Source organism: Solea senegalensis, linkage group LG8 (genome assembly GCF_019176455.1).
Source record: "Solea senegalensis isolate Sse05_10M linkage group LG8, IFAPA_SoseM_1, whole genome shotgun sequence".
In the NCBI taxonomy this organism is placed as follows: domain Eukaryota; kingdom Metazoa; phylum Chordata; class Actinopteri; order Pleuronectiformes; family Soleidae; genus Solea; species Solea senegalensis.
In genome coordinates, this window is record NC_058028.1 from 18,805,307 (window position 1) to 18,832,868 (window position 27,562).

The window sequence follows — 27,562 nt, forward strand, 5'->3', positions numbered from 1 at the left end:
AGTTTGAATCCATATTGCAATACTGCCTCCTTCCTCCTTTTGCCTCTCCTCATCTCCCAAGTAGACAATTTCAAAGTCAAATACAGAGCATAGATGCAGAGAACTAGATGTGTTTTTTTTTGGTATTTATAATTGACCTTCAGTAAAAATTAGCAGGGGGAGGCACACAGAAACAGCTTTAAGCTGCTCACATTTCTATCTCCATTTCAGTACAACACTTTACAATTACACATCAAAAGTTTTCTATAGATGCATGTAGATGCATGAAGTTCAAACAGAGGAGGCAGAAAATACCACTGTGGGGGATAAGCCCCATTTTTGCCCTGGGCTCAAATCACCTATATTAAATGTTCAACCTAATGTAGTAAAGATGACTAATTCAAATTTCTAATAAAGCTCAAAATAAACAAACTGGGTTTGAACTGTACAGCGCAAAGTTTTGTTCAAAATCCTGAATTCAAAGAAAAATTACAACACGATGCAAAAGATGACTCAAGACAAAGCAGTGCATTTTCAAGAAGCAGCTGTATTCGACTATAAAGGCATTTCTAATCCAGTGTCTCTAAGCTGTTTTCTTAATATTTCAGTGTAAAAAGCCTAGACTCTATTAGAAAAAAGAAAGTCAACCCAAAATAACATTTCATAAGAAAACAATCATTGAAAAAAGAAAAAGGAAAAAAACAAAACAAATCCCCAGTCACCAGTTACTTCAATTAAAATAGAAACACCATTTCATTTTTGCTAACATTTTCCCTCAAAACAAATATATATTTTTCCTTATATATATATATTTATCTATATATATTTATTCTCAAGGCAGTTGGTCATGGCCAAATTAATTGACCTCATCATGGCCATATTTTATGTTTCAAAGTTTGAAATAGCTAGAATGCAGAAAATGACTAGTGGAAGCACAGTGTAGCAGCAGCACCACACTGGCTAACAAATAATATTTCATTTTTGAGTAAGAGGGAATAGTCTGTCAAAGCAGTGTGGCACGCAGGCACACTTCCTCTGGAACAAGTGCAATGCAAAGAGAATACATTTCTCACACATCATAAAACTACAACACACTCCTCTTTCACAGCACTCAGGTTGTCCGTCTTTTCCCCTAGGCTCGTCTCCTCTTCCTCTAAACTTGTCTGCGTTGCAGCAGTGAAGTATGCTGTTTTTAGTTCTTAACCACTGCCAGGAGCTTCAAGTCCACTTGATGGAGAGTCACTGCAGTAGTCAGGGAGGTGGGGTGTTTGGTCCATCCTCGATTGTGGTCGTTTACTCCACCTCTAACCACCATGGGAGGCAGTGTACTGCTAGAGGATGTCTAAGCAGAAATAACTGTTGCAGTGTTTGAGGTTGAACAATAATTTGGCCAAACGAGCACAAGAGAAAAAAAAGTGATCTCAGAATGTCAGCATTTTGCACTTACAGTAAAAAAAAAATGTGATTAGTAACTTGTCCCTGAATACTGAAGACTGTTCTATCAGTAAATGTTTTGTCTGATAGAGGGGTGAAGACACAAGTCGCAGGATTTCTGCAGAAAAGGAGGGCAATGATGAGTGTAGGCAATGATGAACGGGAAGAGAAAGTGGCTGCAGCCACATGCTCTGCGTTGCTTCAGATGAGTAGAGCACATACAGGACACAAGGGACGGTTGAATAAAGAGGAGTTATGGGACAGACAGCATCACCGCTGCGATATCTGAGTGATCATCAAAAGTGCCGGTTGGCAACATTAGGAAGTTCCCTGGATTACCATTTACATGAAGTGTATATGCATGTTCTACACATCAGCAATTATGCCCACGTGTGAGAGAGAGAGAGAGAGAAGAGAAGAGAAAATGTCTAGGTGAAAAAAGAAAAAATCCCTGGGCTACATGGGAGGGGGGGGCAGTGGAGGAGAGTGCCCAGCAGGCTTCAACCACCTCCATCTATCGCAGCCCTCCGTTACACCTGACGCTCAGTGGAACTATGTGCTTCTCTTTTGCAGCTCCTGAATAAAGGCTGTGGAAAACAGGAGAGGTGACACTTAAGCACCTGCAGTACTTACACAGAAGCAAAATTATTTTAAAAACTTTGAAGAGAAAACTCACCTCCAATAATTTCCTCCTTGACTTTTTGTAATTCCTTCCGCACCTCCTCAAGGATCTCCTGCAGAAAAATTAAAAATATGTTGGTCAAGGTGCACAAATATGAAAAGAATGGGTTTACATGCACTAGCCACCTTGTTTTTCTGTCTAGCATGATTTCTTAAAAGGTCTAGTGTGTAAGATTTATGGGGGGTATTATTGGCAGAAACTGAATATACTACAGAAGGATGCCATATTTCTAAAGCAGCCCAATTGGATAAACCAGCCAGGGTGTGTTTCGCATTTTGAAGTGGAAGCTCACTACAAACAAAACAGAACAACATCCTTTCTGGTAAGAAAATGTACCCATAGTTTTCAGATATGATTGAGTAAACGAGGAGCGAGCAGAGGAGGCCTCTGTTTATTACAATCTGCAGTCTCGCCATTAGAGGTCACCAATTCTTACACACTGCACCTTTAAGGCTGGACTATATGACCTACAATTAATATCCCAATACATGTCAGATAAGTAACTGACTTTTAATCCCACAGGAAAGGTAAATAAACCAGTTAATTGTAATCTTAAACTTGTTCTTTGGGCAGAAAATGACAAGAAACATTTCACTAATCGATGATAAAACTTTCAAAGCAAATGTACTGTATGTATACAAACTCAGTGTGTTTGTGCTTGTTGAACTTGTATTGCTTATTAATTGTTGCCTGGTCCAAGGATTTCTAAGTGTATTGAGATAGAGGATGTATTTTTTCCTTGAGTGGGTGTGTGTTTTTAATACAGCTCCTTCAGCAGCAACTCTAATGTGGTGACAGAAATGTACCTGTTTCATCTTCTCTAAATCTGAGTCATCCACTCCACCCGCATCATTACTGTTGCCTGCAGGCTTCGCCCTGTGAGAAGAAAACATAAAAGACAAATGCAGACCGTTATTTTATGTTCCTGTGTTTCCCAGACAGCCAAGAAAGGTCCATGGCACTGGCACAGGCAAGGCCCACTGTTGATCAAGCTTATCACCATAGTACCAGAGCATTGAAGGGAGAGCAAAGCGAAAAGTACATAAATGTACACACTCCCGCAGATGCAATGAGCATTGTCACATCAAAGATAACAATAGAGGAAATTGCACACACACACACATAACCCTGTTTTGAAAGTGCAGGGCCGGCAGAATACTAAGTGCAAAAGGAGATAGAGCCCACACACAGCCTGGCTAACTGTCAGCAAAGCGTGTAGTCACCTCCCACTTCCGAGAAGTGTGACCACATGTAGATGAAAATGTCTTGTTCAAACGGAGCGATGGCCATCTAGTAATGGCGTCAAACAACTTCCGTTGAATTTATCACAACACTTCGATTCTAATCCCTCACACAGCATTGAGACAAGATAAACTAAGCCATGACCATGTTCACCTACAGCCACACCAGCACTTGACACATAAGAATAAACAATCACGCCGTGAATCCTTCTTATCTTATTATTCCCTTTCCAGAGAAACACACAGCTAGTACACCTACAGGTACGATGAGCGTATGCCACTGTCGGATCCATTAAGTGATGCTATCAACTGTTATATACAGTATGCTATGTCAGCACATGGCTTGCAGTAGTAGCACTGATCCTGAAGAGAGAAGAAAGGCAAAGGCAGCTGAGGTCACGATTGAATGGGACAGCATGTATACCTGAAACTTTGGGACACTGAGGAAGTGGAGTCCATGTTCTTGGGGATGGAGTTATTCCTGTTAGTGAGACACACATACTCTCCTCTTAGAATGGAAATGAAAGACAGTCACACTTGTCCACAGACACACACTGACGGGACAGACTCCACACGCTAAAGAAGAGTTCAGGGTTGTAGATTTTCCGCCAGTGGTGGCACAGAGATTAACATACCTGGCCATGGACGATTTTTCCCAAGGTCTTCTCAGTGTGTCTGTGAGGGAAGATAAACAAGACCGGTTAGCAAAACCTTTTTCTGCCTATATCTTAAAATTAATATCGCAATTATTGTAGGTTTGGTTCTTACCGCTTTGACCTTGAGACTCTGAATCATCCTGTTGGAAAAAAAAACCCAAACAAACAGTGAGACCTTGTGTTAGGACAGAGTCATCTTCAACTTTGTCTGTCTGTGTGTGTGTATTATTCGCATATCTCTCAAACCGATGGTCCGATAGATTTCAAACTTGACAGGTGTCTTGCGGGCATGATTACGTGCAGTGCCAAGTTTGACGTTGTTTGGATAAGTAATGCAAAAGAGATCTCTAAAAGAAGCACACATTGGCTTTTGCCACTGTAGCCACTCCCCCTCTCACTCACACAGCACTGTGTGTGAGACGAGGCGCCGTCAAGCTGAGGCAGACACAGTGCCCCCAACCACAGACTGTTCTCCCCACTCCCGGGAGGCATTACAGGTCTCTGTGCACCCAAACCAGCAGGTTCAGTGGAAGTTTCTTTCCTGCAGCTGTCACTATACTGTTATGCAGCCATGTAGCTAAATTTTACATAGTTAGTGTATGCCATTATGTCAATATGAGTATTTGCTTTCTACCATAAACAAATAAAATGTCACTGAACTTTTGCTGTGTAATAGTGACAATGAGCACTCACACACACCAAACCAACAATCACACTAAAAACACACACAAAAACAGATTTTGCACGGGCATTGCACTAGTTTTTCTCACATGATCTTGTGTCTTTACTGCTGGCTTCTCTCCAGTGTCTGCAGCTTTCCTCCTGATAAGAAAAAGGTATCACATTAATGGAGCTTTAAATACAAGACATTTGCACACACTATATTATCAATTTTAAACATGACTTAACAAAAGGCATTTATGTGAAAATCAGATCTTCTCAATTAGGAACCTGAAACGTTTCAATTTCGTGACAGCAAATGTTTTGTGTCACCCACCTTCTTGCCAGGATGGCACTCATCTCACCCATTAGACTGCCGCCCCCTCCTCCGCCTCCCCCTCCTCCCCCAGCAGAGCTGCTGCGAGTGGAGTCACCTCTGCCTAGTGAAGCTGTAGAGCCCGAATCCTCCTGCTGAGGGCAGCAAAAGGCAAAAAGATAAGGATGGGTCAGACAGACACTGTTTAGGCATGGTGACTCAAACACTAACACAAGCAGGCGTCACAGCTTTATAAATAGGAACAACTTGATCAATCTGGCAAGCAGAGTTCTATTTGCGTAAATACAAAAACACATGCATGTAATCATCATCCAATCACGTTAACAACAGTTTTGAGCCACTCACCTTGGATACTTTGCGAAGTTTTGCTCCTGCTAACGCAGCCGCCAATCCACCAAGGCCACCTCCACCACCTCCACCTCCTCCACCTCCTCCTCCTCCTCCTCCTCCACCACCGCCACTTGCTGCTCCTCCTCCTCCCCCACCTTCAACTACTGGAGGGGGTAGAGGTGGGGCTGGCGGTGGTCCTGGAGGGGGAGGAATCCCAGGGGCTGGAGGGGGGCAGGGGGGGCCAGGGGGACCAGGGACTAGAGGAGGGGCCGGTGGAGGAGCGGGACCTCCAGAGACCAAGGGTGGAGGTGGTGGAGGTGGAGGAGCAGGGGCTAAAAGATAAAAAGAACCCGAGACAGACCATCAGTAATTATCAACAGACCCCACAGTTAACACTCTGGTCTGATGGTATTGCTCAACAGAACCCACTTTCAGACGTAGATGCAGGATAAAAATAATGTTGCAACATTTCACTAAGATCGAACAGAGGCAGAATAATAACATAACAAAAAGATCCAAAGATTACATAGTGCAGCTTTAAGTCAGATACAACAGTATTAGCAAAACATATTTTTCAATTATCGCATTTTCTATTTTTTCTGTTTATACTGTAGCGCCATGAATTATTATACTTTTCACAAATCACAATATGCCATGCCTTCAAACTGCTGACACACAGTCCGACACCAACAGTGACCAGGATTTGATTAGAGCTCCTGATGTAAAGCCGTCATGTGGAGCCACAAGAAGGATTACACAAAATAAGAGGACGAAGAGCAAACTGTGGTGCAGTTAACTATAGTTATGTCGATCATTCCAGGTGTTTCCTGACCTGCAGCTGCTTGTCTCTCTCTCTCCAGTCGTTCTCTTTCCTGCCGTTCTCGCTCCTGTCTTTCTCTCTCCTGCCGCTCCCGTTCCTGCTGTTCCAACCTCTGCTGCTCCAACCTACAAGCAAACAAGCACATCCATCAGTCAGCAAAAGCGACGAAGAAACCTGCTCAAAGTAAATCATTGGCTGGAGAGTGCATACATTATGATATTTCATTTGTGTGTAGTCACATCGCAATCTCCAAGGTAATGTGTGGATGTCTGACCAAATACTGAATTACTAAAGCAAAGCAGCAGTTGTGGTTTTTATGGATCCGTGTCTAATCGCATGCAGTGTTTACCAACTGTGACCTTAAAATCACATTTTGTACTCCATATACCGACATCTGTAAAAAGGAAGAGATGGATTTCATGGGTTCAGATTAGTCTACCACTGAAAGAAAAGTCTACAGCTGGATTCAGTGGCCTGATTCAAACTGTCTCAGTTTGTTACTGCTCCTTCCCCCCAGCACATCTGCCACTCACAACAGCTGTATGAAATGTACACATACATCCACTCAAATAAACACATGCACACACATGGTTTAAAGCGTAAGTAGTATGTCCATAAATGGGAATTGGGGTGGAGGAGGAAACCAGGTCCATAAATATGTCACAATATTTTGTTACGAATGAGTGTACATGTGCTCCTTAAAACTAAAAAATCCACCAATACCATAATCTATGCTGGATAGTTGACAGATTTGACGGACAGTCCATCTGATCTATTCTGCAGACTCACTGTGTAACATATTACTTTTTAGTTGAAATTAGATTATATGGCTGATGCCAAATATATGAAGGTAGCCACAATGGGTCTTGCTGGTGGAACAAACAGATGGGAGAAGAGAGCGGCTGGGGTTTATGTGAAAGGTGTCCACGTTTCTGCCTTTTTAACCTTTAACCTATAACCTATAACCTATAGAGGCTGACGGAGGGTTTAGCAGTGTCAGGCTAATGCCATCAAATCCTCTACATATGCGTGTGTGCAAAACCATGCCAACAGGACAACTACAGAGCAACAACAGCTTTGCATGTTATTGACTGGCAAGGAACTAAATCCAAAAGATTTTTGGATTTAGTAGACTTCTTCTTTATCATATTGTCAAGTTGCTGTCATTGAACAGCCAAGTTGATGGTTCTGACATTGCTCATCACTGGTTCAGGGCTTTTTGAGAAATACCAAAGTAAAAAAAAAAAATAGGTGAGTAGCATTTCCATGTAGTCTGGAGTTACCTCCGCTGTTGCTCCAGCTCTTCTGGAGACGGACCATTTGACACTGGGCGGGGGAGGGTTGCATAGCCTGCAAAAACACAACAAACAATTACAACACAGATAAAAAAAAAAAAAGATTAAAGAACATGGGATTAGACATTGCTGCAAGTGGATTAAGCAGCCCTCTGACAATCGCTCTCCATTGATGTGGTCTTATTTCTGTACACACGTCGTCTTTTCATGCACTTGACTGCACACAGTCTGAGGACCGCAAGGACAGCAGCCATGATACAAAGACAATAATGTGATATTTATTAGGCAGGACTGATGGACATTACTGATTAGCTTTTTCAGTAGCATTGACAATACATACCATTAAAAGCAGATGTCCATTGTTGGATTACATTTTCCATTTCATGCAGACAATTATAAATCATTTTTTTTGTTAAAAACTAGTGATAGCAAAACATATGTTATTGTCATTGTTGTATTATTAAAATTCTGAAACAATGTTTTTATGTCACGTTGACTTCACAGCAATTATTCACATCTGTTCTCCATTTCAAATTTAGACAGCTTTAAAAATATGAACAAGAACAAAGGTTCTTGCTTTGTGTATAAAAATACAATACTGTGCATCAAAAGTGTTTCCTGAATAAGGTCTGATCAGCGGTAAGTAAACAGAAAAACCTGGTGAGAACTCATTCACCTGCATCTGCCATGGAGTTGAGCACCTCCAGAGCGTGAGCCATGCCGTTGGCAAATAGAGCGGCGTCCTCCTTACTTCCAAAGTTAAGCCCCCACACCTGTCGGGCATCTCTCCATTGGTGGAAGTTGGGTGTGGCCTGGTTGTATTTGAGACCTCTTACAATCGGACAGTTTATAACCACCTAGGTAAGAAAGAGAGATATTTGATAAATACAGGGATCCTTTCAGTGGAGCTGGTGAGCTCTTCTATAGTTTTTTTCTACATTTACACAAATGATAGTTACTAAAGGTCACGTTTGAAAATACTCAACTGAATCCAATACTGCTGTTCAGAAGTTTAAAATAAATAAATAACTCTCTACAGTAGCTTCTAGGGGTTACTACTTAACTGGAAAACTATTTAAAAGCATAAACCCACATCCCTGACCGACTGTATACAATTACAGTGTGGGCTATATTTTTGTTGGATAATCCTGGTTCAAATTTCACCCAGCAGGTGGCGTGAAGTCTATGAACAAAGAAGAAAAAAATGTTCTGGATTTGAGCGTTGCCTGAATGTGCTGACACACCATTTCAGTATTTGTTTAACAGCCTCTGGATTCCACAGAGTAGACAGGAGGAGAGGAGACCCTGTCAGTGCGAATATCAGAGCAGGCAACACACGCTTTGAAAAGAGAAGGTAGTGAGTTCAGCTGCCAGCACAGACACTGATATTCTAAACAGTAACGCTCCACAATCCTGTCAAACAGGCAAGAAGGGCAACAGGAATGGTGCTGGAGGATGAGGATGCGACCAAAAGAACATCACTGTAAGGATAAAAAGAGTTTATTTTAAAAGTAAAATATAGCCATTTAAAAAGCCTAAACGCCTGCAGTAAAAACGCTATGGCGCCACTTGTGTTTTCAGTGTATTTTAATCATCCAGTCCCACCAGGATAGAAAAAATAAATTGAAGAGACAGGCATAAAATCAGCAAAATGTGACTATACACACACACACACACACACACACACATATACACACACAACAGGACAGAAGGAGGGAAATTCAGCCACCCCAAGTTCTCTCTCTCATTAGCGCCCTGCTGCTCTCACCCACCTACATCCTAAACCAAGTTGCACGTCTCCATCAGACACAAATACAGAGCTCCTTATTGGGTATCAGGCTTCACCCTAAATTGTCACAGGAAATGGTTGAACGGGTCTAACTAGCTCACAGGAAACATCATCCACTTTAAGTCCCATCTCCGGGGAACACTTTGGCGTCCTGAATGTTTTAAGAAGGAGAGGCTGAGGCAGCAGTGAGAGCAGGGGCGCAGTCAAGAATAGACCCACCCAGACTCAGTTTATCCAGGCTTTTTAAATTAGATCCTGACCACCTTTATCTGCTAAGTCAAAGTGTGGCGATAACATCAAGGACACCAGTTTGTTCTACTTTTCTGAATGGTTTACATACCCACTGTGCCAACATTATGCCCAACATGAGCACTGCATCGTCCACAAAGCTTTCTATCCACAGTCAGTCCATATAAAGGGTTAAGTAAACTGGTATTTATTTTATTTCAATCCCTTATTCAAAATCAGCACATTTACACATACAAGGGATTTGACTTGGTGTTCAAAGAACACTGTAGCAAAGTGTGTGTGCAACAGAAATAACTTCTTGATATTTTCAAGCACACAGACAAACACAGTGCAGTGGGATCCAAAAGACTTGTCTTGTGCTTCTTGGCCCCATGTATTTTTATCTGGAAAAAATAGAAAGAGAAATGTTCTCTGCATTCCATTCTTCAATAAATGCTGTTAGTTTTAAAACAGACCAGTAACCAAATAGAATTCAAACACAAGGATGGTCCTGCTCAGATTACTGTATGAAACCAGGTGTGGATTAAATGGTTGCTATGTACTGTAATAACATGTGTCCAACACAGTTTTATACAACGTTAACATGGTCTTAGTTTTGACTTTCAGCTTCATCTAAGAATCAGCGGAGCTTTTCTTTATACTCTGTCTCACTCTCTCTATTACAAAGCACAAACCCCACTGGCCATAGTGTTTTTGTTCTGACAAAAAAAAAAACAAGTGTTGTGTCAGGTTGAGAAATTTGAGCCAGGGAGGGACAATAAATCCAGAGCACCTTATTCTACTGACCATACAATTTATATAAAAAAAAGAATGAAAATGACATTAACCCATAAAAGGTGGTGTGGGACTGGCCCTGCTTAAACTGTGAACTCCACCAGTCTGCTGTAATATCATACATTTACATTCACAGTTAAGTTGAGCCCACTATGCTGTTCAGCTGGACTACTGATCTTGGTCACAGTAAATAAGCACTATTGGGTGGTGGAACACTCTTTCAACTTGTTAGTATTAGGCCATTTTTAAGCACCTACCATTCATTAACTTTGAAATATCCCATTCTTTAAGCTGCCAGAGCACATAATCAGTCTCATTTTTGGTCCAAATAATGTATTATTATGTTTTTGTCGCTGTTGTCTGATTCTTCCGAGTACTGGCTTCTTCTGTTATTTACAGGTATTGACCAGGGGCGGGAACTGCGGCACACGTGCTGAGCACCCAGGCCAGAGTGGCCATCTCTGGTACGACAGAAAGCATTATCAGGTTGCAATGATCTGATTTTGAGAAATTTGCATAGTACAATTAAAAAAAAAAAAAAACTTGCAATACATTTTTTTTGAGGTTCTTAATGCCAGTGTAAATGTACTGACAGTCAAGTGAATAACTAACTGATGAATGTGCATTTAAAGAGAGACAGACAACAATGCCCCGTAAAGAACAGCTGATAAAACGACTAGTCACAAAGCTCTAGTGTGTGGACTAACAATGTTGAAGAATGGGAACATACAAATACGGAGTGTCTCACATTTGCTTCCTTACTCATACACCCACAGATGCTGATGGGGCAGATGATAGAGACAGATGAATGAGGTAAAGACAATCACATACAGTCACACATCCAGAGACATAGTCAACCAGAAATACACGCACACAAACCCCAAACATGCAGTTGTTCAGACACACACACACACACGTCACAAAGCTGGAGGATTTACCTGCTGGTCTGTCTGCATCTTACGTCCCACTATCCTGAAGGCATTGGTGGTGGGGTTGTGATAAATCTGGACTCTGCTGAAGGTCTGGGCTCCAGCACCTGCCGGCATCCACTTCTTATTGCCATCATCATAGATCATCACAGTGGCCCGAGCCTGGCAAATACTCGACTCACTGGAAGAGAAGCGACAAACAGAAGGGACAGGGTTAGAATAACTCTCAATGTATGATACTGGCAAGTAACATCCACAATTTTTTTGCCAAAAACAAAACCTACATGCCGTCTAGAAAACCCTTTAAGGTGTCTAAGCCTGCAAAACATATCCGGCAACTATAAGATAAAAGAATCGCCACACAAAATTGAAACCACATAGGTTTGCGGTAGTGACTGCACACTCCTACATGCCCAAGAAATATATGATCATGTTATCTCTGTGGTTGTTACCAATGGTTCATTATTTGCCCCTGAGAAATGGCAGATTCTCGTGTAAATATCTGACACTGGATTGTTTTTCATTTCCATTTTCTGTGTGACGAGTGCTTTCAAGTAATTATCTTTAACTCCCATTGTGGTGAATCAGTTATACCATTTTGTCGAATGAAAATAAAATGTCAAATCTGCTTTTATTATTCAGCATTTAATAAAAGGATGAGATAGCTGTAGTTAACCACCATTTCTTATTGTTTTACCAGTTTGAAATGTTGTTAAATGATGTTAGTGGTGTGGCCCGCAGCTGAAAGGAAATAAGCAAACATGAGGGGAGGTGGAGGATGAAGTGGAGACACCGGATAGACAAACGAACCAAAAACACTCACTTTATAAACAAATCGTTTCAGACGAGAGCCAGTCCTTCCAGAGTAGCCTGGCCCCCCTCTCATCTAACAGACACCATCAGTACACATGGTAGTTTGTGAACTTTGTCAGTCATAGACTACATCAGAATTTGGAGAATATGGATAAACAAACAAATAAATCACCATGTTTTTAGATGCATATTTCAGGGGGCTGAAGTGAAAAAAATAAGAACTTAAACTAAAGACTGTTAAACTGAGAAGAGAAAGATTAAGAGTAGATTAGCTTGACTCTAAACAAAATGGGAGGCAGAGACAACAATGGTGGCCGACAAAGACAGGAAGTTGTGGCAAACTCTGCCAAAGAGGCAAGGCTCTGGAATCTTCCACCTGCTCTACAACCTCCTCCAAAACACTTTAAGAAAAAAAAAGAAAAGGAAGAAAAAGAAAAAAACAGGCCCATGTGCTTTGAGATCAATGACAAAACATTTATTTATAGTCCCTTGCAGGCAGAATACACACAAGTTACCACACATTCAGGAATGTCTGCCCTGTACACAAGCAAGTTCGGTCAAACGTGCACATGCAAACTCCTAACAGAAAGACATTTGCAAGTTCCTGTTATACACAAACACACAAACCTTAACATGACTGCTTAAACGAATGAATACATTGGTTTCTGGTGTATTATCCTCGAGCCACTGACCACCAACCTAAATATGATGATCATGCACATGTGCAGCACGTCCAACCTACTTCTTAAAAAAAACAACACCACAGGAAACACCAAAGAAATACCAGATAAATGCTGTGTTAATAGAGAATATAGAGAGTTAGTGGAAGACAAACAAACAAAGAAGGTTAACTGTCAATTATAATGTTTTTCTTAACCCCATGTCCCTGTAGTCCCCTAATCCATCTCTTCCCTTCTCCGTCCATCTGTCCGGCCCATGATACAATCTGCTACTTCCTGTGACACAGCACCAAAGCCACAACCTACTTCCTGCTGCCAGCACTGCCTAATAAGGCCTGTGCCTGCCTCAACACACACAAAAAATACACACCATTTCCCTCCAAGTTGATAACTTTTAAATAGAAACTTGTTCACACACAGAGAGAGAGTGGTTTACAATTTCACAGCACATGAGAGCCGAGGGTTTTGTGTCACAGATACATATATATTACATGTTATTGTGACATTTGGCACATGTCTAATACAGTATGTGTGCCAACGGTTAATGTTTGCCAATGTTTATAATAACTGTATCTCTTCTATACATTTAGGCATTTTGTACATCCGATACTTTTTTTTTAACTTATTTGTTAAATTGCCAGTAAATTGTGCCTAACTTATAAATGATCAATCTCAAATATTTTGGAGAAAATTCCTGCAATAAGGCAGAATCTAATTTTAGACCATGTTTAGACTGCAGAGAGAGTCAGGACCCTCTGCTATAAACAAAAATCACTAAGACACATTGTAATAAGATTTGGGAAGAAACTGGCGGAGATCAACATAGCATTGGAAAAGTTTCCGGTGGTATGCGATGCATGTTGTAAATAGTTGACTCACCCTATGCAAAATAGAGGTGGACTGATAAAACTGGTCGGTCCAGTAAACTGCAGGTGTTACTGTAGCTTTTTGCAGATGTGTCATCTCTCTGCGTGTCAACAAACTCTATTACAGAAATATGGCAAAGACATGACTGAGGTCATTTTTGTTGTCCATATAAACAGTCTCATTCCATTACTTACTAAATTATTTATATATATTATTCTAATAATCGATTAATAGAGTAATGTTTTGGTCCATAAATGTCATAAACTGTTGAAAAACATTAATCAGTGTTTGTCAAACCTGGAAATTACGAGGTTCTCGGAATGTCTTGTTTTGTCCACAAACCAAAATGATTCAGTTTTGATTTAGATGATTAGATTTTATAGGTCAAATTTAATTTTTGCTTTGCAAGAATTAAAACAAGCTTTCTAATTTTTCAGCAAAAGGGTTGTTTTGCAAAGAAATCATTAAAACTGTATCATTTTGGTTTGTGGACAAAACAAGACATTTCAGAACATCATCATTTCCAGGTTTTCTGACATTTTAGGGACCAGAAAGTATTTACGGTGGGGGCTGGCAAAGGTCAACACATTTACTGTGACCTTACAGCCTCAGCAAGCAGAGGCCTGTCTGTCCAATGGTCATTTCAAGCAAGTGAAAACCACCAATTAATTCTACAGCAAATTCACTGCTGTAGCATCCTCTGATCTCATCTGCATCAAGCGTGCCATTGATGAGTGGGACAGAGAGGGCCTATGGGAACTGGGAGGGGACAGGGTCTCTGGACTGGGAAATTGATGCATATTTAATGTCGGAGAAAGCGGGAGCTCAGAAGTGAGACCGTGAGTGAACAGATGCATTATTGATAGAACTACAGACAGACACTAAAGCTCTAAAAGCGTGCGGCTCATGCGCACAAAGACAACGGCACACAGCCTCACACCTGTCAACCTGTCGACACCCATGTCCATGTGCTAACCTGACCCACTGAGAATAACCGGCTGCAGAAGACTTGTGGCTATATTTGACTGTACTGCATAGTAGCACTGGCCATAAAGAAGTCTCCTTCCTTACACCGAGTCCTCCAGTGAGGATGCTGGCACTGGCTGTGGAGCAACACTAAGTGTCCAGTTGACTTAAGAGGTTTTCTCTTAAGCACAAATAGGTCACTGGCCAATGCTCCGAGGGGAGGGATTTGAATCACAAACCTTTAAAATACCTCAGGTAACCTCCCACTTCCATGCTTTGGCACAAGAGAATGTCCACCAGGACGATATGCAAAATGCATTCAAAGTTAGAAATACGGACACACAAAAGTCAATCCACACTCTCCCCATTCCTTGGTTTTGAAGCTAGCGTGAGTCGCTCATCCCTCATCCCTCTGTGGTGCTGTGGTCAGGGAGGAGTTAACAGGAAACTGAAGTGCATGGCTGGGGCACATGCTCTCTTGGAAATGTCTGTATATGGCAGTGCTCACAGAGCTTTTCCCCAAATGTGCTGGCAAGTACAGTCAAGCCCAATAGCTCTGTCTCTTACCTCCTCCTCCTCCTCTTCTTACCTGACCCTCCCACCAAGCTCATCTACTGCTCTCCTCTTCTTCCTACATCTTAATGTAGTATTATAATTGATGTATCTATGCAGGTATGTACAAATTTATATAGTACTCATACATGCGTCGATACATCAAATATAATACTACTGTGTATATGATTGTGGCGATCAGCCAGACTTATGGATAGTTAAGCAATTAATTCCATATTAATAATTACAAAATTATTCTGTATCGAGAACCAATAATAAATTGATACCAGGTGTCAAAAGAGGCTGGGCAAAATGGCACTGCTGTTGATATTTATGTTAAATTGATTCTAACCTCACTTCAAAAAGTGCAGCTCACTGGCAGTTTCTAGTTTGCACCTGTGATGTGCTCAATAGTTTACTTTTCGGCCACCATGGCAGGCAAGAACTCAAAGGTTCATGTGCAAAGAATGTAATTGTGAGTAAATGAGGTAACTCTAGCAACCCCGTGGAAAACAACAATCTACAAATGTGAGTGCAGTGAGATTGACTGCTTCAGGGAAGTTTCTGCTGCTGCCAACAGAACGGCAGCATCCGGGACAATGCAGACAGGTAGGCTGATGGTAACACTCATCATGATTAAATGTGTAATTCCTAACTCAGGAGGCTGTTGGCGTCAGTTTTAAGAACTTGCAATGTCACTCAAGTAGTGATCACAGGTCAGTTCAGTTTAGTCCATTAAACAGCTTTATACAGCCTTTCAAAATGGAATCTATTTTGGTTCAAACAGAGGATGCCAGGGTCCTTACACCTCTGCATTCAGGCTTCCTCAGCCCCAAATTATATAAAAGTATCAATAAGCACTATTTGCATTGATAAAATCATAAAGATCCGCCTTCCTAAAAATAATTGTTCATTCATACTTGGAATGTGATATTTTTCCAAAACACAATGCTACATGGAGCACAGGCATCATTACTGAGGCTAGGATGGAGCAGAGTGAAGTTACATAGCAATGTCTAGACACCGAGTAATACCATTCATCTTTGACTTATTTGTCAAGCTTCTTCCTCCTAATACCACTATATGAAAATACCTTCTTTATTTTACTCAAAACTACAGCCAACTATCATTTTTAATGATGGCCGGGGCTTCTGATTTAATCTTGCCTTCGGGAATAAAGTGCATTGCTCTTTGGTAGACAGACTAAAAAGAACAGTAAATCCATCAGTAGTCACTTACACAAAACCTCTGACAAGATAAATGAAATTCAAACAATAACAAACACTCAGCTTTATGTATCATCAATTAAAGAATGTTTTCTCTTCCCCTGTACACAAGATGCACTGTCAAACATGAAGCATGTGTCGCATTTGAATTAGTAAACCTTAGGTGGCCGTGCTGCACCTTCAAGAGCACACAGTGATTCATTAGTTGTTTTTCTCTTTCCCTGCAGTAAAAAGCATGACATTAAAACCAGACCGGGACTGACAATAAGTCACTTAATGTCTGTGTAACCAAACCACTTCCTCCACAGCCTGATAAAACCCGACCACGACTCACCCCACAAAATAATAGTCCCATACGCTGAATACTGATATTGTCTAAAAGAAAAATGGTATCAATTTGAATATGGTCACATATTTTAAAATTGTATTGCCATTTACCTCTGAAGAGGTACTTCTCATTGGTTTGGCTGTTGTCAAGAGTGAAACTTTCACTTTCTATGACAGCACGTGAATGGTTGACCCGAGACAACATTGGGAAAGTCACCTTATAACAAACACACAAGTGACGGCAGAAGTGAGAATTGACAACATGGGAAAACTCAGCATGTGCCAGTACATGAATGCTTCCAGCTGCACGGCCCGTTTAGTGTGGCATCATAACACTTCTTTTTTTTTTAGTAATGGTTTCATGGAAGTCTCTTACTTTTGAAGGTTTGGAGAGGGGAAAAAAAGGAAAACATGCTGCCCAATTACAAACACTGAACCGAGGTCATGAAGAGGGTAAAACACTTGACCTCTGATGCCAAGTCGGACATGTGGGGAACCACACAATAGCCTGTTGATGTTGGGCCTGGTCATCCAACAGTAGTGTCCTCGCTCCACCCTCTGACCATGTGTGCAGCTCCTACAGTAGCTACCATCAGCTAGGCCTATAGCCGCATTTCCATCACGGTACAGTTCGGTGCGGGTACATCCCACCTGCCTTTACTTTGTAGGTGGTGTGTGCGCTGTCTCAACGGACAACGGAGGACATCCAGCAGCTCGTTTTTTTTCCTGCTCGGTTTGTGGCCGTTTGACGTCAAAACGTTGCATGAGAATAGACTGCGGGTGTTGAAGAAACACCAGTTGCATGGGAATCTGTAGCCCAATCAGTTGACTGTCGTGGGTCTAGCTACACCCGTACCATTACTCCAGTATACCAAGGGAAGGGTACCAAAAGATGGAACGGCTGGGGCCGGTTATTTTGGTACTATTCCTAATGGAAATGCCAAAAAACACGTAACAAACCGTTCCACTCGATGGAAAGACGTCATATATGACCGTGAATCCCTTCCAACCAGATAAAATACATCTCATGAAAACAATTTGTTTTTCATGTCAACATTCAGTGACTTAATCAGTAGGTGCAAGATAAGCTTTTGGACTGCAAAGTACAGTTCCTGCTGTGAGACACTTCCCTCATAAATGTTAATATTTAGCTAGAGATGGGAATCGTGGACCTTTGTAGAGAAAAAAGATCTTATGACTCAGTTCCTTTGCAATGGCTGTTTGTTGACTTGTCTTATAAAAGCATTATAAACATGAATATATTTTACTAAATGACTGCTAAGACAGCTTGTATGATTGTTGAATTTGTTACACATTTGTTCATCCTAATGATCCGGTACTTTGGAGTTGGTTTATAGTATATTTTTCCTCAACAATAGATATGTTTACATGTGCAAAATGTCAGTCAGTCAGTCATCATCTAACCGCTTTATCCTCCACCAGAGGGTCGCGGGGGGTGCTGTGCCAATCTCAGCTACATCGGGCGATAGGCGGGGTACACCCTGGACAGTTCGCCAGTCCATCGCAGGGCCACACACAGATAGAGACAAACAACCATTCACTCTCACACTCACTCCTACGGTCAATTTAGAGTGTTCAACTTACCTAATCCCCACATTGCATGTTTTTGGACTGTGGGAGGAAGCCGGAGTACCCGGAGAGAACCCACGCACACACGGGGAGAACATGCAAACTCCATATAGAAAGGCCCTTGTTCCAACCGGGGCTCGAACCCGGGTCTTCTCGCTGCAAGGCGAGAGTGCTAACCACTACACCACCGTGTGGCCCATGTGCAAAATGTCTTCACTTCCACTTTCGTAGTAAACAAGCGGCGCATGCGTCCCATCACTGTCCACTATTTCATTTTCCTCCTCTTCTGCGTCTGTGACTTTCGTGTCTGTTCATTATACCTTTTTGGAATGGAAAGACACCGCGCTCTTCAAACAGATCATGTGACAGCACCAAACCAGGAAGTCATGATTGGATCGAGTATTTATATGAACAGGTGGATTCGTAAGTACGACCATACATTTGTACCAAAGAGCCACTATAAACTGTGACCCTTTGTGATTTTAACATCCAACCTTGACATTCAGAATAGATGTCTTTATGCGTGCCGTGGCAGAAGGCACTTTAATCATTCCAGAAAGATTTGTCATGACAAAAAAGGTTTTTCTCCCAGGTGAAATATCCAACAAATGGTTGTAACTATAAATAAGCATATGTTATGTACTGAATTCACTTCAAAGAAAGACATTCCCTAAAGTCATTATGTCACTTCAGCACGATTAACTGAAATAGCATTGGACTGAGAAAAGGACTGAAAAAGTAGATCCCAGCTATAGCTCCTTTGTTGTCCTCACTCCTTTTTTCTTTGTCCTTTTTCCTCATGCCTGTTCCTGGTCACACAGGTCCTAGCATGCTGTAAAAAAAAAGCACACGCACACACACACACACACACACACACACACACACACACACACACAGTAGGCTACTGCTTTCTGCCTACAGATGAGTCAAACACAACAGTCAAACAGTCATCTATCACAGCTATTCTTAAACTCTTCTTCTCAATACATGAGTCTGAATCTTATCAGATGTCTCCACCTCAAACTACTTCACCAAGAAAACCCTACGGCATTTCTTTAGACCCATACTTTATCCACCATCATTTCAGGAACATTATGGAAAAGTTAAATAGACAGACTTTCCATTTGTTGATCATTTTAAAAGCCAAGACATATTCCTTCCTGTTTCTGAGGCGGCGTATGCCGGGTGTGGGTGTGTGTGTAGGGGGGGGGACACAAGTGGCACACTCAATGCCCATATTTGGAACCATTTCACCTCTGTCCTCTTCTCTGAGCTCAATTCCTTTTACAGGTTGGAGCATATCCTCCTACTTGGGCCACAGAGGAGGCAGGCATAAAAAAACAATCCAGTGAGAAACACTCACAACAGCCTTGTCTTGTACACTCCACTTTTGTTTGCACAGAAGAAAGGAAGTCTTCACTAAACTCTGAGCCCAAAGTCGTAGATGAGGTAGAGAATAGGTGGCACCTATGTTTTTATGTATTTCCAGAATGCTGCCGATGTCAAAAAGAGCCCTGATACAGGACCACATGAGGAGACAGAACACCTGAGGACTAAATCCACAGAAGAACTGTGACCAGTTCTCCAAAATGTATGGCACATCCTACCTATCGCGTTCTTTAAAAATCATAGTTGAGGTGCACCAAGTAGGATTGGTGCCGCTTTAAAGCTTTGTTTATACCAAATGTTGTTTTTGGTGGCTGTGTCTAATTGATAAATAAATCCAATAACAGATAAAATCCTCAATTCGCTGAAACCTTTTGACAATATTAGGTACAAACTGTTCAAACAACACTAGTTCAGTCAAAAGATCTTTCAGTTCAGACTGCTCACTTGCTGGTTTGAAAAGATACTTATTCTTATCATGCCTCTTCAAACGACCTTCACACCGAGTTTGTGTAATATCTAAAAAGACCAAACTGCTACTCAGACTCCACATTATCAGAAAGGAGAACAACATGAGCTTCACGGAGCATCCAGGACAGCAAAAATATTTCTGTAGACAACATTATGTGCATCACTATCCATGCAAATAAGGGGTGGGAATTGCTAGAGACACCACGATACAATATTAACACAACATATATATTAAAAATAGATACAACGTTATCATGATTATGATGATGCAAGTATATCGCAGTACATGAATTCGCAAATACTCAGTATTTTGCAAACTTTAATGGTTATTCGTAAACACCAGTTAAAAAATTATATGCTAAAAAACATCGATACTCGGTGTCTCAAATCGCCACGCAAAATAAAAGATTTATCCCCACACACACCCAAATCACCCATGCAGAACAATCCCTAACAGAAAAATTCAAAACAAGTTCTCTTCCAAGCTCCTTGTCAGGGATAAATCTTTGGTCCAGATCTGGTCAAACTCTCCCGATCAATAATACCCATTACTTCTACCCACACTGAAAGTGGTGCCTAATGATAATGCATGGAAACAGCTGAACAACAGACCATAAAGCAGTTACTGGGTTCCTTCCAATGCCGTTTTATCTTATAAAGCCTTTGTGTATCAGCAGTCGCCATCATTCCAGATCAGTGAAGTTAAGATCTGAGGACCTGAACACTTGGGATGTTTAAGATGGCTGACAGCATAAAGCCGTTTTTATACTCACTTATATCCATTAGGCTCCATTAGGCCCGAGAACCCCATGATGAACCCAGTGTATCCTTGCGTCTGTTTAGCAATGCTGACCACACAATAAACATGTCTCACTGCAGCACTTCTACCCACAACAAGCTTGGGTTTCACCATAATGTTAGATGCAGGCTTTCCATCACCTAGGATGACGTCGCTGCTGTAAAAAAAAACGTGGGGGCTGCAGTTGTGCTTGTAATTTAATTTCATCAACTGAGGAGCTCTCTTCGATTTCACCCTGATCATGATAGTCTGATCATTGCCAGTCAAAACAAACCCAAAAGCAGAAACTTGACTTGATGTACATGTTCGAACTGTTTATATGCACTAAAGACTGGCTGGACTCATGTGTCCAATGAGATTATTTCCACTGACATTTTTCAAGCTACCATGCTACATTCATGACATCGACACAATAAAAATTGTGACAGGCAGGGTGTGATCAGCACCGAGTGTGGCAAGTAAATGAACAGATACAACAAAGCCTTAACCCTAAGTGTTAAGATAAACTTAGCTTAGATACACTTCAATAGCTTCCAGGAGAACTGACAGACATTAGCTGAACAGATATGACATATTATTATATCATTTTAAATGATATGTCTAGGATAAAGCAGATACATTCCTAGAACTCATTTTGTTTAAACAAATGTACAAAATGTTGAGATCTGTTACTTTTACTTGACTATGACTAAAAATAGATGGAAAATGGTTTGGTATTTTTGTTTGAAAAAAGACTATAACTCATCAACCAACAGAAATAAATGCCCCTGCTTCAGACCTGGACAATAGTCAGTCTCTTAAGAAATATTTACTTCCCGCTTATCATCTTCTCCAACAACAGCTGTAAGGGTGATTAATCATTTACAGGCTTGTGTAAAATGACGAGATTGAAAAGATTGAGAGTCACTTTGTCAAATTTATATGAAGTTCCTTTTTTTGAACAACTCTGAAATCTTTTGTTTTAATTAATTGAATGACTCAATGGAGGTAAGAAATGTATAACATAATAACTTTATTTAAATGACAAAGCATGACCCCTTCCAATATTCCACCTAACTTTGTGTGACAAAAAAAAATCCAACTTGTGTTTCAAAACATCAAGCCCTTCAGACAACTACTAACTATGGTAAAAGTTATGTTTGTAACAAGTAAATGCAGGAAAAACAACAGCATAAAAAGAGAATGTTACAACCTAGAGGCACAATTAAAGAGAGAAAACATTGGCCACTACCAAGTAACTGGATTTGTCACCAAGTAGACAATAGAAGGTTTTGTATATTGAGCAACTCCTGTAGAAAAGCGTCTAATCCAAGAGGCAGCCTGGTATAATGGCCTATTTATGAGTTTTAGAGAGGCGGGAGGACTTAGAGGGGTATAATTGTTTCAGGGGAGGGGGGTGGCAGTGATTGGATGTTGTGGGAGACAAAATTCAAAAGGCAGGACCATTTCAGTAATGGAGCATGTGGAGTGATGGAGCGCACAGGCTTTGTGATCTATGAGACATTCCGTCATACCAACTGAACGACAGCGTTCTAGAGGTCGAGATTAACATGCGATTCTTTATGATGCTTGAAAAGAGGCCACTACTCTTAATCCATTTAAGACAAGAGTTCCTGCAGACACTCTCAAATAGCCATTGCTTCCGGTGGTTGAAGGTTAGTGTGGATATTTAGTTGAAAAATTAATGAAAACAAAACATGTAATCAAAAATTCAGGCTGTTTTAAGTAAATTCAGGTCTGCTTAAAACAGTGAATTACATCACAAATGCACGTCTGTTAAGAACAGTGCTTTGACATAGCTCCCAACAATATCAGGATTAAAAACACAAACCAAACAGATCGCAGAGTACAGAGGGATTTAATTAAGCTGCCTTAAAAAAAAATATGGAACAGTGATTACTGAACACAAAATGAAAGTCAAGTTTGTCTCTGCCACTGACAGACTTCAAAAGAAAAAAAGATGGTCGTATTAGAAAAACAAGTGGTGACATGCAGAACACAGACACACACGGTTGTGAACATTACACAACCAACGAGGCATGAACATGCAGCTATCGCAAGACCAGTGGGTTTCATCTTGTTATCCTTACATGGACAAATGCAATAATATTGCTAAATTCATGAAATTACTGCTACTCATCTGTCGGAACACGGGGTCAAGTGGCGAAACATTTGAGGAAGAAGATGTGACGGCAAAACTGTGAAGCTGTCCATCAGCAGTGTGTTAAAGCTGGCGCTCAGACACAAAGAAGAGGAGGGGCACTTTGCTGCTTTTAAGGCTGATCAATAATAAGCTTGTGCACGAGTGTAAGGAGAACAGCAAGGTTTGACGTTGCTTCCAGTCAAGTCAAGCCTCAAGACGGAGCACAGGGAACTCATTAGGCTGCAAACACTGTGTTAAGCAGATGTATTACCGCCGTCTGTGTCCCTGCGTTCTCCCATCATCTGCTTAAAGTCTTGAACATGACACAGCCATACTGCTGGTGTCAGACAGGGCAGAACTTTTAATCACAGAGACCCAGTCAATGAGTCACAGTGGGAGACGGCAGTCACCTATCTGAAAGCAGCAGTGAATCACAGTACAGATGATGCACTCTGTGTGCCTCATAAGATGAGTGTATGAACCAACGGACAGGCACTGAGAGTGGTCAGTGACTACACCTCTTTACGAGCAGAACAGACAAAGGTCTCTACTGACCGCATGTGTAAAGGCCGCGTTAGGTTCTGATGCTTTACTGAGCCATTTTGCCACTGGGTCAAAGTGCTGAACTTTTGACCAACTGACTGCACTTCTGTGTCAACATTTACATTCCTCGGAGAGAAGCGACAATGGAACGGAGCGGGGCTGCATTCCATTGTTCACCTATTATACAAGGTGACGTTAGCTGTTTAGGCCACACAGTGGAAGGCAAGCGGGAGCAGAAACATGTAGCGCATGTAGTGCCATTTATCAAATCACATGCGACCCAACAACTGCAGGGAGACGCTACCATGAGGGGCAGGATGAAATGTGAATACAGGCACAAACACGGTACATGTTTATGTTTACATTGTTTACGATGCAGTCTAATGGCGGCAGAGGTTCTTGGAGAGCAGGTTGCTTATCACTTTGTGTGACTGACAGGAGACAATTTTGTTAAGTGCCACAGTGGCAGCTGTAATTTAACAAAAGGGTCAACATATACTGTATAGCAATGCAATACATCAACTGAATTCTGACAGTTGTGCTCCAAGAACTTCTTTGGTTAGATCGCCATCATTAACCCATAATCTGCCTAGGCATTATGTAAAGCATGTCCACACCATAGTGCCTCCTGATAATGGCATTCATCTAATTCATTTAAGCAATGACCGAATCATGAGCAGAGTTTATTTAATAAACTCCACTGTGATTGTAGCAGTGCTTCGGGAAACTTGACTGCCTCCTGATCCCTCTGTAATCAAAGTTACCAGCTAGAAATATGTGCAAAACAAATACAAAATTTGGACCAACCCTTGTGCCTGCACTGACATACATTGTTACAGAAAGGGCAGCACAATAAGCTCAAGATAAAGAACTAGTCACACAGGTTATCAGTCGTGCACCACCATGCCTTACTGCACCTCATCGTCCTGCATTTGCCAAGCTTTAAAAAGACTAAGTTGGTGCGTGATACAAGTGGACTGCTCCACTAAAATGTGAAGGAGTCAGTGTGTGTGCGTGTGTGTGTGTGGGGGGGAGAAAAAGTGAGTAAGCACAGGGAAGCCTGAGCCAGCAGCAATACCTTCAAAGCATGCAATTGCCAACTGCACAGGCTGTGACAGGATGTGGAATTCATGGACATAGAGCAAGTTAGGTCCTGATGCAAAGCTCGGCACTCACACAGGGAGAAGAAACAATATCGGTCCAAAATCACTGAATCATATATCAAATAAATGTTTATATTGTGTAAATGCCAGACGAAGCAAACACTGGCAACATGTTGTGAAGAGAGACGTGTGCCAGTCATGAATGCAAATGTCTCTCTTCACTCAATCAGAAAATACCAACGCAGTAGCTAGCATTTTCCACTTCCCAACCATTGTACCAATTCATCAGGCAATAACATGTGTCGTCATGCTGCAGTTTAGTCTCCAGGCCATCGTCTCACTTTGCTAAATTAAGTGCGAAAACTTGTAAGTAAAAATCTAGTGAGTTAATGGGCTTGCAAAAAACTTACAGTCACAACCACCATGTTTTCTCTTTCCTACGCCTGACCTAGTGATTGTGATCAATATCTGACTGATAACTAAACTGAATATTGTTTTAATTCATTGTTACTAATGTGGAAGGAGGAGACGAGAACCCAATGCTGGAAGTACCCTACAGTGAAACAGTGAATGTTTTTCCCCATGCTCCATAAATAATATTGTGGTAAACGCACTGTTTATGATGATTTAACCTGGGCTCAGGCACAGTGACAGTCAAGGTGCAAAACAAAAGAACCAACATGGTGCGTTTGAAACAGTATGTTGTTGTCATCAGGAAACCACAACTTGTGGGATTTTTGTGAGCCACATGCGAACAGGTGGGGCATGGGCGTTTCATCCCAACCATGCATTCACTTATACGTTTTCAATACATTCACCATGAAGTTAGTCACTTATACAAGTCACAGAAAAAAACTGCTACACTGAGTGTGTGTGTGTGTGTGTGTGTGTGTGTGTGCGCGCGCGCGTGTGTGTGTGTGTCCCGCAGCTGAAACACAACAGCGACAGGCACTTTGACTTATATCAGGTTTAAAAAACGCGATTTAAATGTATTAACGTGGAGGGGGGTGGTGAATAAAGTGCGAGCACATTTTTCTCTGTCGTCTTTAGCCGAAAACAAGGCAAACACAGCCGGGAAACAACGGTGAAGGTGACGGGAGTGGAGCCGCTTAACCCACCTCATTGTTCGGCCAGAGTGGAGATCCTCTCTTCCTCTCCTCGCAGGCAAGTTTGTGTGACTTCAGAGCGGAGGCTCGGCTTCAAAAGTCACGCCAGATGAGTACAAATAAAGCCGGGAAAACCAGCGACAAAACAGTGCATCTACACCCGCAGGCGGGGTAGAGGCAGCAGCGGGATAAAGAAGCACACCTCGACGATTTCCTGGTTGTGTGGAGCGGGAGAGGAGGAGGAGGAGGTGGAGGAGGAGGAAGAGGGGGGCACATACAGTAGTCGTGGAGCGCGCTTGTCAACTCCAATCACTCTCCCACATTAGCCGGAGCCCAGGGGAAACAGCACCACGGCCGAACCAGAACTTCTCTCCCCGCACTTGAAGTGCCGCTTCACCGCGACATTAGTAGAGATTAAAGCCTTGTGTCGGTGCGCTCCGTCCCCGCCTGCCTGAGTCGGTCAGCCCGTCGGTAGATTCGCGTAAATTCATTAGAGTCTGGCCCAACCCGCCTGCTCCCAAGTAGGCTACAATCCCACGGTGCGTTTACGGGCGCCTCGTAAAAAGCACCACTCAGGAGTGTGTGGAATTCTCTCTGTGTGGTTGTGAGTGACTGAGTTTACTGTACGTGTATGAGGCTGGAATCACTGAAATTATTTTTGATATTTGATTAAAAAAAACAAGCCAAACGTTTATTTATTGACTTTCGAATAACTAATTAATCGTTGTAGCCCAATAGTTACTAATAAACATTTCTTCTTCAAGTGAAGAAAATATATAATATATTAGTTCAATTTAGTTATATTATATATAGTAATATTTATGTATTTCTAGTATTTCTACTTTATGCCACTTTGTTAACTGTGTTTTAAAAAGTTGTGTAAATAAAGCATATTATTTAAGATTATTTGTTGTTACAAGCAGGAAGTATAATTATCTCTACAAATGCAATGGAATTAAAGTGCGGCACAATAAATACATTTAAAAAAACAATAAAACACAGAGGGAAACAAGATAATACACCAATGTTAAATATTCAAGGCATTGTAAGAGGTTAAGCCAAATGTATTTTCACTCCCTACATCTCTCAGAAAGCCGTGTGTAGTTTGGTTTATTAGGGATATTTTACTCCTCATTATGACCCCTACGATTTATCAAGTGCCCTTTATAGACATAGTAGTTCAAATAAGATTTAATTCATAATTATGCTCTTTCGCAATTGATACTTCTGTACATTATACTATAGTACTTAAAGGGAGGATAATGCAGGATTAGAGATTACATTAGATTGTGAACGTGGCAATACCCTAACCAGGCTAACTCTGACAACTGTCAAAAATAAGCAACAATAAATGTCTCTTCCTACTATTGTTGAATTTTATACATGTGCGGTGACTGAATACATTGTCCATTACACAAAAATCAAAATGATGTGCAAGTGGGAATATTTATAATAAATAAATGCCCAAAACAAGCACTCTTTTCACCAAAATCAATGAATCAATAATAACAGAAACACATTCTGAGAAGGCACCTGAAATAACAGGGCTGTACATTGCATTATATTAAAGAAATAGTCTAACATAAATCCTTTGGAGCCAGAATATCTATAGTATAGTATCTCATCTAATTTTCTGTTTTTCACTTGCACAAAAGATGCATCATATATTGTTATTTGGAAGTTGATGCAGGTAATTTCCAATGGCACCTGAAGGCAGCATCTCATCCACGCAAAGGAGAGGGGGGTCTGTCTGTCTGTCTTCATGGCTTCCCCCCAATCCAGCCCTACACCCATGCATTCACCCTCCCAGCTGCC

General features: G+C 41.3%; 1 protein-coding gene across 3 annotated transcripts; it reads right to left on the minus strand.

Moving 5' to 3' along the window:
• Window positions 1-506: 506 nt before the first annotated feature.
• vaspb (vasodilator stimulated phosphoprotein b) lies at window positions 507-26,262 on the minus strand. Of its 3 annotated transcripts, none has more exons than XM_044032194.1 (14): window positions 25,760-26,261; window positions 11,185-11,356; window positions 8,111-8,291; window positions 7,423-7,489; window positions 6,152-6,264; window positions 5,335-5,651; window positions 4,990-5,120; window positions 4,763-4,814; window positions 4,105-4,132; window positions 3,972-4,011; window positions 3,761-3,817; window positions 2,902-2,971; window positions 2,090-2,147; window positions 507-2,000 (listed from the first exon to the last, which is right to left on the minus strand). In XM_044032194.1, exons 1-14 carry the CDS (start codon window positions 25,762-25,764, stop codon window positions 1,966-1,968), a joined length of 1,326 nt encoding a protein of 441 aa, XP_043888129.1. In that variant the 5' UTR covers window positions 25,765-26,261; the 3' UTR covers window positions 507-1,965. The 3 variants fall into 3 exon arrangements, with proteins under 3 accessions (XP_043888129.1, XP_043888128.1, XP_043888130.1); XM_044032193.1 differs by having other exon boundaries at window positions 4,990-5,123; XM_044032195.1 differs by lacking the exon at window positions 3,761-3,817 and having other exon boundaries at window positions 4,990-5,123; window positions 25,760-26,262.
• Between the last annotated feature and the right edge of the window lie 1,300 nt (window positions 26,263-27,562).